A 13,054-nucleotide genomic window follows, 5' to 3' on the forward strand; every position below is an offset into this window, starting at 1 on the left:
CTCTCACACGGATTTCAGTGTTCTCTGATTCCAACCATCGTTAACAGTTAACAGCAGATATGAGACCCGGCGCCGGATCCCGCCGACAACCCAACGACTCATTCATTCCGCCGCCAACTCCGCTGGATTTCCATCAGCGCAATCAGTTCCCCCGCGACTCCGACGCCAGTTTCGCAAGTAGCCGCCCTTCTTCCGCCGGAGGCGGCGCGGGGCGCACGAGGTTCGAGGACTACAAGGAGCGCCACTTTCAGCAAACGGTGATTTCCGCCATCAACTCGTTCCTCTTGTCGCGGAACTTTCCCATCAGCTTCAAATCCGGCGGCACCACACCTTCCGCGAAGGACATCCTCGAAACCCTAAAGTTCCTTCTGAGAGAGATCGAGTACCCTGTGTCGAAACTCGAAGAGGATCTTCCCCGTCTCCTGAAGCGCCTGAATTACCCGTTCAAGCTCAACAAGTCCATCCTCAAATCCCCCGCTGCCCCTCACCAGTGGCCTTACTTGCTCGCACTCATTCACTGGCTCGTTCAGATCGCCTCCTTCAGCTCTCACCTCTCCCAATCCACCTCCAATACCGTCTCTTCCCTCCTCCAGGTCAACCTTGTCCACCAGTACACCCTCAATTCCTATCTTAACTACATTAAGGGCCGTGATGATGTGGTTGAAGAACTCGAACTCGACATCATGGACAAGCTCAACCATCAGAAGGCCCTGGCCCAGGAGAAGCTCGAGGATGCCAACAATGAGCTCAAGAGTTTGAGGGATGACTTGGAGAGGCTGAGGTTGCATCCCGTAAAGAAGGAGGAGCTGGAGAAGACTAAGGTAGTTAGATGACTTAGAATTCTTCTATTTTGAATTCAGTTTGGTTTGACTGCTCAATTGTTGTTTGTTTTGATTACAAGGGCATGCTAGAGGACGATGTGAAGAAGTTTAATCTTCTGATTGAGGATGTTGGGAGGAAGATTGAGGAGATGGAGAAGGTGCTGGCAGAGAAGGAGAAGGTTCTGGAGGCGAAGGAGCGAGAGAACCTTAGGGTTTGCGAGGAGAACAAGGAACTCAGGAGGACGGTGGAGGCACAGCCTGTGAATGCGAGGGATGTGGAGAGGATGAAGAGGGAGTTGCAGGCTTTGGAGAGGGAGATCCAGGAGGGCGAGCTTGCCAGGAATGTTTGGGAGGACAAGTTCTGGGAAATCGAGAATAATCTTTCTCACAAGTTCAAGGAGCTTGAGGTGCTTGCTTTGGATTGCAACCAAGAGCTGAGGAGGTTGAATTGTGCTCCATTAATAATATCTATAGATTATTGACTGTTCTGTTAAAATGAAGCAAATTCTATTGATCTTATTTCTATTAGATAGATGTTGTGTTTGTTGTCTGTCTTTACAGTCAAGTCTGGACATCTAAACCTCCTTGCTGGTGTTTCTAGGTTGAAGATAGGTGATGATATTCAGTATCAGTTGAATGCCAAGGGAACTACGCCTGCTGAGATTATGGGTTTTGACCATAAATTGAGTCTGAAGCCTGCACTTAACTCATACACTGAAGACATTAAGAAGACTTCTATGGCGAGATTGGAAGAGTTAATTTCCTATCAACAAATGTCCAATGAAAATGCTGCTAGGCTTGAGGGAAAAAGAAATAATGTTGCAACATTGCAGTCACAGATTGATAAAGTAAGTGCATGATCATGCTCAGAACTTTATTAATGTTGATTCTATACTTATATCCTGTCACAGATAACCAGTGTGTACTATGCTGTGTCACTTTAAGTTGCAACCTTCTAGGGGGAGATTTTGATTTTCATCTGTGTAGATTAGCCAAAGATAATTGTGAACTTGATGTTCTTCTACTGGAAAGTTTTGCTATTAACAAAATGCAATAATGAATAGGTGTAAATTTAATTTAAGTGATGGTGGCAGCATGCTGCACTGCTTTTGGAATGTAGGAGTTGGACCAGGGTCTTTACTGTAGCTTATACATTTTACCTATGTTTCCAACGCAATGACTTGTCATACTTGAGTCGTCTTTATGGTTTTGTTGTTTTTCTGTTCTTGGGAATTTAGAATCATCAATTGTACTTGCATTACAATCATGTCTGCAGTAATTGCAGATGATGATACAGCTGTTCAAAATAATTTTTTTTCCCCCATCTTTTAGCTGCCATATTTACTCTACTGTATTACACACAAACTAAGTTTATGCTTTGCATCTACTGTTGATTTAGTTTCTCTATATTTTCTGGCAATCTTTTCGCACTTTGTCAGAATCATTTAGATGCGTATTGAAAGTAGAAATCATCTACCCTGTGAAAACTGTTGCCTCACTTTTGTTCTTCTGCTGTGTGTTACATTATCCACCAGATGGAAGCTGAACTAAACACGATAAAGAATGAAACACAAGATTATGTAAATAGATGTTCAGCTGAAGCAAAGCGAATGTTGGAGGATGTCCACGTAGCAGGTCATGACCTGGACATTATGGAAAGAGAGGCAGCTGAGGTTCTGAAGGTAATTCCATGGTTGTTAATTCTTCAGTAAGTAACTGAATTTGTGAAGACTTGAACATGTCTCTGGCGTCATTCTCTTCATTGTGTTTACTGTTTAGGACTCAATCAATCTTGAGAGATAAGCTATGTTTCTGGTGTAGTTCTTGTGTAACATGATTGCATCGGTCCTGGTTTCTTTTTCAGGCTGCCCAATTGAATTTGCAGGAAGCAATTAAGCAAAGTGAAGAAGAAATACAAATGCGTGCTCGTGAGCTCCTGAAGTTGGTTGATTCAGTCTCAAAGTATAAAGAATACGTGGGGTCTAAAATTTCAGAGATGAATAGGGAACTATCAGAAACTGCAACTGCTGTCTCTGAGGCATACCGGGGTTCATTTCCATCCCAATTCACCAATATTTTGAATACAAATCGCCAGCCTGAGAGTAGGTGTATATATTTTTATTTTTGCACTTGCACACTCCTACAAATGCTTCACTTGTTTTTTTTAATGAAAATGTCACGTCACAGATGAGATAGCAATATATAATTATGCTTTTTCTCTTGGCCATCTATCATATGGTATATTTAAAATATGTTTTAGACAGATTTCAATTATTTTTGGACCATAAACTAGTGTTTTTTTAATTAAATTTAATTAAGTTAACAAAAATTCAACAAAAAATTGTGTGGATATATCATTACTTTTTTTTCCGTGCTTCAACATATAGGTATTTTATGGAAAAGCACAAAAATGTATTGATATAATACAAAAAAATTTATATATAATACAAATTTATTGATATAGTATAAAAAATTTTATACATAGCACATAAATATTTGTATATAGCACAGAAATTAGATATTCCGGCCACAAAAATGGGAGGGCGAGACAAAGAGACAAAGTCGTGAATCAAAGTGAAAACTCGAAGAGACAGAGATGAATCACCGGCATGAGATGAATCACCTGCATGCTTTGGCGAGAGGCAAAGGAGAAGAATTGTCGACATACATAGGAGAACTGGAGAAGCGCCAAAGAGTGAAGACTCGGGTTTTGAAAAATATGAATATGATTTTTAAAGTTGTTTTATTAAATTGGTTAACTAAAATGTGGTTAATCGGTTAATTAACCACATTAGTCCTTTTTTTATGTACATTCCCAATTTTTTTCCTTCTTCAAACTTTAGGGGATTTTAGTGATGTTTCTTGGGAGAAAAAACTATTTTTAGCAGTTCTGTTAATTGATAAAATAATGAAAATGCAAATATATTGATAAAAGAATGAAAATGCAAATATATAAAACATTTGGGATGATTTTGAAAAAAAAAATCTTCAGAAAATGATTTTCACCTACAACATTGGAGACCAAAATGATATTATTTTCACTTTAAAAGGTTCAAGATTACAAGATTTGATTAGCTAAGAACAAGTTTTCCTAATCTCCATTATAGGTAAACGACTAAAACAAACTTTTGGTGAATAAACCCGTTGCAAGGAATCAGTGCTAAAAAATTTCAAGTAATCACAAAGTACAACACAAGTAAGCATATCTGCATATGTACCAAAACATTGAAGCAAAATACACTAGAAAATCCTTGATAAGTTAATGTGTATCAAGAAATCATAAATCTGAACTAAAGATTCTTGCTAATTTAATTTAGTAGTTATAAGACTTTGGTCATGCTGCTGCTGTCGTTTCACCCTTTCCTCCAAAAGTCTTAGCTCATTACGCCAATCTTCCAGTTTTGCTAGCTTCTCTAACTGCTCAGGCTTCATATCTTGCTCTGCAGCTTTCTGCTGGAGGCTTTCTGTCTGTCGTATCTGCATCCAACAATCAAAATGTTAGGAGAAAGTGAAAAGCATTACCAATTGAGTGGCATTTTTGCTCAATGCCGATTAGTCACTCTGATCGCTTATCAGAAGATGAAGAAACTAGGAGACATGTAACTATGTAATCATTCTAATTTTCAATTTAATTTTCCCACAGTATTTGTATCTTTTTTCAGCCTAAAAATCTCATTGGATAGCCTCTAACAATGTTTCAAAAGTAACCAGCATAAACAAACACAACCTACAGATATACAACAAAGGAACACAGAATCCATGCTTTCTCAATGATTCTTTGATAATCAAATATTTGAATGAAGCCATGAAGTTAGAACAAAATCAATATGATCAACACAAAATTGAAAGAGATTGGAATTCATATATGTTTAAAAAAAAAAAAATCCCGGTGCACAAGCATCCCGTGATTTTCTTTGAAGACCACTATATATATGGGCTATAGCCACCTAACATTCTACAAATTTACAAACAGAAGACATGAACTTAATTGTTTGATGTAATACACTAGTTCTGTCATTGCCATGTGTAGTCCCCAATTATAAATGATAGATGATAGATAGTAGAAAATTAATTAGCAGAATACCATGTCACTAAACCAAAATTGAAAGCGAGGAGTATTTGACTTTAAACTGGCAAATGGAAACTCAAAAGATTGCCTAAGCTATGACCAAATATGATATCCATAATTGCCACTAAGAAAAAACTGCTAATCTTCAATATTTCTTCATTTAAAAATACCATGAGACTGAAGAATATAAGTTAGATCACCGGGCATACTATCTGCCATAAACTTATAACTTCTTACTTCAAATCATAAATAAGTCCTATGGATACCAGACAAAGAATATCATTCAAGATACATGCATGCAGCACAAATGGCTTTTAATATAAGCAATTTCAACACACTACCGTTGTTAGCTCAAAAACAATTGATTCAGGTAGAAGCTTTTATTGGATATTGTTGGAGAAAGTTATCTGTCAAAATCTCCAGTAATGCAGAAAATCATGAAGCATAGCCGGCGTACCTTCTTTTTCAGTGCTCGAATTTTTTTATCAATATCTTGGCTGCAGCCAGATGAGTCTAAACCTTCTGTAGAGTCCGTGACAGGAGAAGCAACGGAAGAACTTCCAGAAACAGCTAGTTCATTAATCTGAGATGTTAGAGACTGAACAGATTCTGATCCAAGATCATTCTTGACTGCTTCTAGCTTCGTACTATCTTCAGTTACATTTAATTCTAAATTCTTTTCCTTTTCAAGGGCAGCCTAGAGGAATCACACAAGAAAGCAAGAGAGACTTTATTACTAGTTGTTTTGGTAAGAACTTAGTAATTCGTTTGACTTCAAAGTTCAAAGCCTGAAAGAAAGAATCTTTGTACATTGCACAATAAACTTTGAGATGCTGCACCTAACTTGTTCCAATGTATTCTACTATAAACACCAAAAGAAATAGCAGTGAGAGAGAGTGAGACACAATGTGACATACCTGAAGTCGCTTTTCCTTCTTCCTTTCGTTCCTCTTTACCGATTTCGTCTTTGGTTTTGAATTATCCAATGCAGGATCATAACCCGGAGGTCCACTGTGAGATGCCATCTCTTTCTTCAACTACATCATCAACATTATCCAAAAACCAGAAAATTAAACGTTGCCCATCGTTAACAGAACAAAAACGTGCTTCTAGTGAAGCGTGCTGGTAAAGATCCAATCTTTATCAAGTCAAATTGCCTCGAATTCTAAGGGCGATAAAAAAAATGTTGCAAATAAGTCGAATTATCATAGAAACGGAACAATGGGGTTTCGTAAAAGGGGACAAAGAATCGAGCTTTGGAAAGAGAGAACGATTAGGGTACCAGAGCAGCTTTGGGTTGATAAATGGCGACTTCTTCTTGAGGGGTATAGCCAGCTCTGATGCGAATGGCTTTTCGGAGGGTTCCATCGGGTCGCCGAGTAGGGGCGAGAATCCTCTCTCCTTCTTTTAGGGTTTTGCTGATCTCTGCAACTTGCTCCTTGTGTTGTTGATCTTCGCTTCGGCGACTCGTTGACATCACTCACTGAGTTTAGAGTCCGAGTCATAAGTTGGAGTGGCACTTCGGGGTTTGGCTTTCAGACAACGAGAATGAGAACCAAAACAACTCCTTTACTTCGAGCTTTCTATTTTTCGTTCCTTTTATATCTCAAGTTTCCAACAACATTTGTTAGGATTTCGTCTTTATCTTCTTTATATCTCAAGTTTTTATGTTCTTTGATAATGTAACTTTCAAATATCTTAATTGAAATAATTTAGTTATTATTACTTTCTCAATAGAATTCAGAATTTATTGAATCTTGTTAATAATCTGTAAGTAAGTATGATCATTTCAATTTTATTTATTAGAAATATTGACTCGTGTTATTTTTCTTAAAAAAGATTACAACAAAATAAATAACAATTTTAATATTCTGTTTGACTTAAATGCAATTAGCCAAACAATTCAATATTAAATTCAATTATAATGTATGTGTAATGCATATAAAAGTCAACTATTTAAAACATAAAATATATATTAAAATATATCCAAATAATATATATATATATATATTTAAAAATGCATATTTATTTGATGACTAAAATATGCATGTAGTATTTCTTTTCTCCAATTTCATTGTTAATTTTTGTTATGATGACTTAACGAAATTATTATTTGTCCGCAGAAAATTTCAATCTATACCAAATTTTAAAATTGACAATTAAGATAGAATGATAGTTTAGATAGATTCATAAATATTTTTTTATTTTTAACTAATAAAAAATTACAATATTAATATTTGGTATAATTTTTAAAAAAATTTTAAAATACTTATAAAAAATAAAAAATAACTTTTTAATAATAAATTTTTTATCATTCTTTTTTTAAAATATGTAATTTTTTAACTAAAATCAAATACAAAATAACTTATTTATAACTACTTCAGTTTGGGCAAATAACTTAAATAAACTCTTTTGAAAAAAGTTTAAAGTATCAGGACTTTTATTAATAGGAACTTATAAATAAGTTATTTTGTGTTTGAATTTTTAGTTATAAAAATACTTATTTTAAAGTTGTAGCGTTTGGATAAAAAACTTAAAAAATATAATTTTCTTTTTACAAAAAATAGATATTAAAACAATGATGATAACAAATACTTTTCAATATTGAATGTTGATTTTCTATAACCTAATCACTAATATTACAATTATTTAGGTAATTAATTCTTTATTTGCTCCCTTATTAGTTTCATTTTTTAGGTAGAAACTGTTCTTCTACTTCATCTTCACTCATAACGGTGTTCTTGACAGTAATAAAATTTTAATTCACAATAATTTTGATGACAATGCCAAAGAAATTACTGTATAGTTAGTGTTTGCTATTTTATTGTGTATGATATGATAGATAAAAATAAAAAATAAATATAAAATGTGTGTCAATAAATATTTTGTTGCTCTTTTTTTTTTACTTCTATTAGAATTCCCTCCTCGGGGTCAAGAACTTGCTATAACTAACTATAAAAATAATAACAGCTATATAAAAATAAAATCACATGAAAAAAATAAAATTAAAACTGAGATTTTATACCACATACAATGTTAAATACAAATTTAATAATAAAAATAGAGTGATAAAATGATAAAATAAAAACTGAAAGAAATATATGCAATGGATGGTTCAGATGCAACATTGTTTTAAAATAGCGGAGGGTCAATATTTTCCTCATTATGTGAAAATCATGGCGGAAGGCCAATACTTCTAGCAGATGGAACATTGGGTGAAAATGGTGGTGGGAGGCTAGTATTTCCAGTATTTTTTTAGAATGAAAGTAGATTTTTGTTTGTTTTGAGGTCATTTTATTTTACGGAAATAATAGAATGACTTATCGAGGAGAAGTCATATATTTCTACTTTTTTAAAATAGAAAGTATTGGAACCAATATTAATTGTGTACAATATGTACAATAAATTAAAAAAAAGTAAAATTAAAATTAAAAATTAGATCATTAATTAATTATTTAATTTCAAATTTTAAAATTTGAAAATTAAGATTAGTATTTAAATCCATTAACACTGTGTACGGTTATTTCTAATCTTACCCTAACCTCCAATACACGTCCAAAACTTACCGTCATCTTCGGTTCTCACCTCGCGTCACTGAATTTCTCGCCGGCCATACCGAGGCCGCCGCATCCTCCCACCGACACCGTCCTCATCTCCAATACACATTGCTGTCGCTATTTTCGTGCCTCCTTCCGAACCGGCTTCGCTTTCTCCCATTCTTTCAAGCATCTTCTCACCGATGATACTAACATGCTCTTCTTCATTTTCGGATCCAAGCATAGTTAGCTTCTTTCATGATTTGAGCCCTATACTTTACAATAGTGCGATTTTTGTATGATTAGTCCTTCAAAATTATGTTTCACCATAATAATAGCTCTTCTGTTTATTCATTTCTTCCTCTATTTTAATGGTCAATTTAGGATAATCATTTTAGTAGGTATACAGATAGTTATTTTATTTTTATGTAGATGATTATTTTGATTGGATTGAGTTTAGTTATATATAATTAAAATATGTTAGATGTTCAATTCATTAGGTATGTGGATGATTATTTTTATCCTTAAGTGGATGGTTATTTTTATTAAGAGTGAGTGGCGTGTGGCAAGCCAAGTAACAACAGTGAAATGGAATGATTATTGATGAAAGTGGGGTGGCGGCCGCTTGAAAAAGAAAAGAGTATTAGAAGATTTCATATGGTTATTTTTTTTAAATAACTAACTGAATTTTTTAAAAATTTGAAATTTGAAATTAAAGAATTTGAAATTTGATGTGAAATAACTGAATAAGAGTTTTTAAATTTATTATTTTGTGGATAATTTTCATGTTTAACTCATATTGAGCCAAATAAACAGCCTATTACCTATTGTACACATTGTACGAATATTCATTGGCTCCTTAGTGGGACTCTTTTCAAAAAGCTATGAATTAAACACGCCGTACGGCAACTTTTCATAATTATTTTCCAATCGGGCTCTTAATATAAGTTCTTATATTTTAAATCTTTTTTTAAAAAGAACTTAATTTAATTGTTTATGACTCTTTAGACTGTGTTTGGAAAAAAGACTAACACTAGAAGATAGAAATTAAGAGACAAAAACTTAAAAATTGAGACTAAATTATGTCTTTATATTATGTTTAATGTAAAGTATATAACACGCATAACTAAATTATATCTTAGAATCTTACTTGGTTCAAGATAAATATAATGATGAAATAAATATACTTACTAAAATATATTTTATTATTAAAAAAATGTTAAAGTTCTAACCCACCGTCTCAACAAATTTCAGTTTTTTGTTTTCTCATTTTATGGAGGTCTTGAAAGTACTAAAATTTTGTGTCCTAGAATTTTAGTTTCAATACTAAACACAATACTAAATCTCATTCTTCTGTCTTAGTCTCCCAAACTAAACACTTTAGAGACTAAATCCAAAAATCAAGGAGATTCCGCGTCCAAAAATTGTGGGGGGAATAAAGAACACAATGAATTTTGATCATCAGCATTTGCAAATGCATGTTACACATTAATTACATACATGACCCCAAAATAGAAAAAGATAACAAAAGACTAGTATTCCTCTAAACAAATGAATCTGTTGTATACCGGTACAAATGAACAAAATTTTACAACGCCTCTTTCTGACGGGTTGTGGCACAAGTGTAAGACGAAAAATCCAAATGAGAAAGCAGGACAAGTGTGCTAAAAGAGACCTGTTAAGAGCTTATTCCCGTTTGTCCTCCTCCTCCTCCTCTGACTCGTTATCTACATCCAAGTGTGCATCCCTTCCGACATTCTTTTCTTGCTTGACCATACTTAGTTCACCACCTTGACCTTCATGCTTTCCCTTTGTTAAAGACTGAGCTTCTTCATCATCTGATTCTTCTCCCACTTCCTCTGAATATGCGTACCTATCAATAGTAGGCAGAGGGAAATCAAACACAATCATCGAGTCTACTCTCTAAAGCCACTCCATGATGTGATGCTTATTTTCACACACTCGGACAGATTAGCTAAACAAAATTACAGGAAAATTACTCGGGCATTAAATAAAGTAAAAGGAAGACAATAAATAGTTCTAATAAGAGAGTACATTCATTTGAAAATTATGCTGTTACATAATAAAACTAAATTAAATTGAGATCTTACTTGCAATGTCATAATTGAAAAACCCATAAAACCCAAAGAATAACCTGAAAATAATCTAAAGGAGAATGCTCCCGGGATACAGTTTGCATTACAATAAAGGTTTTCTCTTAGGCAAGGCAATCACATCAGAGATGATGTAAATCTTAAAACAACAGCCAACTTCTGATGGGATTAATTTAAGCATTCATTCAACATAGAGATACAAACAAGGAAAATTGTTCGGAGAGACCGAGGAAAGTTATGTTAACATGTTAAAGTTACAACTCACCTTTGAGAGCTTTGGGATGGGGCCCAGAGGTAGCATATAACACACAGTAATCCAAATGCCAGAATGTCCCAGAAAGCAGTGATGATCCAAGCACTCTGCCAGCGCTCATTGAAAGGATCTGTGGCTTTGAAGTATACCTGTAGAAGCAAGTGTAACAACATGGGTGATTCCAACACATAACAAATTGGAAGATGGATATTACATGACAATAAATTACCATTAGGAACTTGCTGTAACAGCAAATGGAAAGTATATCAACAAATGGGAAGCCAAACACAATCAAAACCAGAAGAAAATTGTGCCTGGCTCACTGGCTGATGTAGGATGCAATGCAAGGCGGATGTAGTACAGGTTACTTCACCACTTTGAAAAATGACAAAACTACCACCATTTTGGACAATTTCCTAATCAGTGGGAAGGAAATTATATGCAACATTCGAACCTATTATGCAAATCCTAAGCCTAGAAACAAAAGAAACACACACACATACATACACAAAAGGCCATTTCAGTTATTGGAAACTAACTTTCATGTTACATTGCCTTACCTCATATCCTATCCAAACTACTGAGGAGATCACCGTTACTGCCAAAGCATTTGAGAACTTTCTATAAATATTTAGCTTAACAGAACTCCGTTTAGCCTGAAAAAGCAAATAGGAGAAAAATATCAGTTTTTTAATGCTAAACAAAGTGGGAATGTCGAAACACAGAAATTTAGTGCAATGCTACAATAACAGGCACTTGAGGCTATGATACCTGTAACTGTTCCAATGTTCTTGAAAGTGATGTAAAGATCCACAATATCAAAAATGCATCCAAGAAAGCATCAGGAAGAACTAGAAGTAGCCTTGCCCTTCCAGATACATCATTTATGGTCCCCACATATTCAGTAATATTCAGCAATTCTGATGCCAGAAAGTAAGTAAATCCAAGTAAAAGAACCTTTGAGGTAAGACCCCCAAGAGTGGGTCGCACAACACCATAACCCATTGAAACACAGAGAATAAGAAGTCGTGAAATTGCTTTTCTTATAGCCCCAACAGTGACAACCAATGTTGTGATCCCGACAGGCCTCATTCCAGTATTGTTGAAGTTGACATACTCCAAATACCAGAGAAACATCTCAAACAACCCAAGAGCAATGACAGCTGTGATACAGTGCTGAAGTTGCAGTACATCATTCCAAAATCTCCAATACTGAAGGAACCAAATGATGCTTAGGCAGACATAAGCAAGTGTCATAAATACATAGAACTTCTTTAATGGGGCCATCCTACCAGGCAAGTACCCATCAGGGTTTTTCCAGATCGTCTTTCCACTCATAAACATATCCTTGAGATTGGGGTCACAAGCTACAAAAATTAAATTATACATTCCAGTCTTTCTAATGGTAACCCCCTTAGAGTCTAGATTTGCAGTTTTGGATTTTCCCTTGAAACGTACATCTAAAATGACAGGCCAATTGATGTCTGTTGCAGAAGGTCTTCTAAGAATCTCTCCTTGCTTACAACCTTCTATTTTAGCTAAATCAGCAGTGCAACAGATTGCCCGTTGTCCACCATAAGCAGAACCACCTATGTTATCTCGATCAGCAGCCTCAAAAATTATAACGTGCACTGGCCCAGTACCACGCTTGGCAGCAGTTCTGGTTCTCCAAAAGGTGATATTCTCAAATCTACCTCCCAAAAGAAACAAAGTCAGTGTTCTTGGTTCTTGCTTATGCTAGGCACATGATTCAAAGATGAAGGTAGACATATAAATGATCAAATCCAAAAGTAGTATCTAATAAAACTGAAGAAAAACATGTTATTTTTCATGCTTTCATTTTGCTTTCCAGAACAACGTATATCTTTCACATTCCATTCATCCCTTGGTTAAGAAAGACTCCAACAAGATTTGAGCAAATGAACAACTAACAGGTGAGAGATTCATCCAAAAACATTAACCTAAGTACCAGCTCATGTCTTATCTGGGCAGCACCAATCATAAATATGCAATGTGTCTACGATTTCAAGAGATTAAATGAAGCCAAAGGAAACAACATTGAGTAACACTAATTTGCTTTATGGCGAAATTCAGCTCTAACTGATGGCCCGTCAATATGTGCAACTTAAACAGAACACCGTGATCAACTGCCATGGTGATGTTAGAGTTAACACTCAATTTGTTTTCTCCTATGCTTTAAATAGTTGATTAGTACCTAATTCCATAGAAATTCACGAATCCACCAAAATCGGACATAAGCA

General features: G+C 34.9%; 3 protein-coding genes across 3 annotated transcripts; 1 reads left to right on the forward strand and 2 right to left on the reverse strand.

Moving 5' to 3' along the window:
- The first annotated feature begins 6 nt into the window (after positions 1 to 6).
- On the forward strand, positions 7 to 3,389 carry LOC107468768 (kinetochore protein NDC80 homolog). Its single transcript, XM_052255532.1, has 6 exons — positions 7 to 821; positions 902 to 1,263; positions 1,423 to 1,669; positions 2,357 to 2,503; positions 2,686 to 2,923; positions 3,328 to 3,389. The coding sequence occupies exons 1-6, from the start codon at positions 60 to 62 to the stop codon at positions 3,387 to 3,389; spliced, it is 1,818 nt and encodes a 605-aa protein (XP_052111492.1). The 5' UTR covers positions 7 to 59.
- Positions 3,390 to 4,007: 618 nt separating this feature from the next.
- Positions 4,008 to 6,496, reverse strand: LOC107468836 (partner of Y14 and mago). The gene is made up of 4 exons (XM_016088210.3): positions 6,173 to 6,496; positions 5,808 to 5,927; positions 5,348 to 5,587; positions 4,008 to 4,298 (listed from the first exon to the last, which is right to left on the reverse strand). Exons 1-4 carry the CDS (start codon positions 6,365 to 6,367, stop codon positions 4,125 to 4,127), a joined length of 729 nt encoding a protein of 242 aa, XP_015943696.1. The 5' UTR covers positions 6,368 to 6,496; the 3' UTR covers positions 4,008 to 4,124.
- Positions 6,497 to 9,850: 3,354 nt separating this feature from the next.
- Positions 9,851 to 12,483, reverse strand: LOC107468822 (uncharacterized; the record flags this gene model as incomplete). The annotated part of the gene is given in 4 exon segments (XM_016088194.3): positions 9,851 to 10,299; positions 10,806 to 10,942; positions 11,354 to 11,449; positions 11,565 to 12,483. Coding segments are annotated over 4 exon segments (1,339 nt in total), but the record flags the coding sequence as incomplete, so codon positions are not given.
- Positions 12,484 to 13,054: the final 571 nt, after the last annotated feature.

Source organism: Arachis duranensis, chromosome 10 (genome assembly GCF_000817695.3).
Source record: "Arachis duranensis cultivar V14167 chromosome 10, aradu.V14167.gnm2.J7QH, whole genome shotgun sequence".
In the NCBI taxonomy this organism is placed as follows: domain Eukaryota; kingdom Viridiplantae; phylum Streptophyta; class Magnoliopsida; order Fabales; family Fabaceae; genus Arachis; species Arachis duranensis.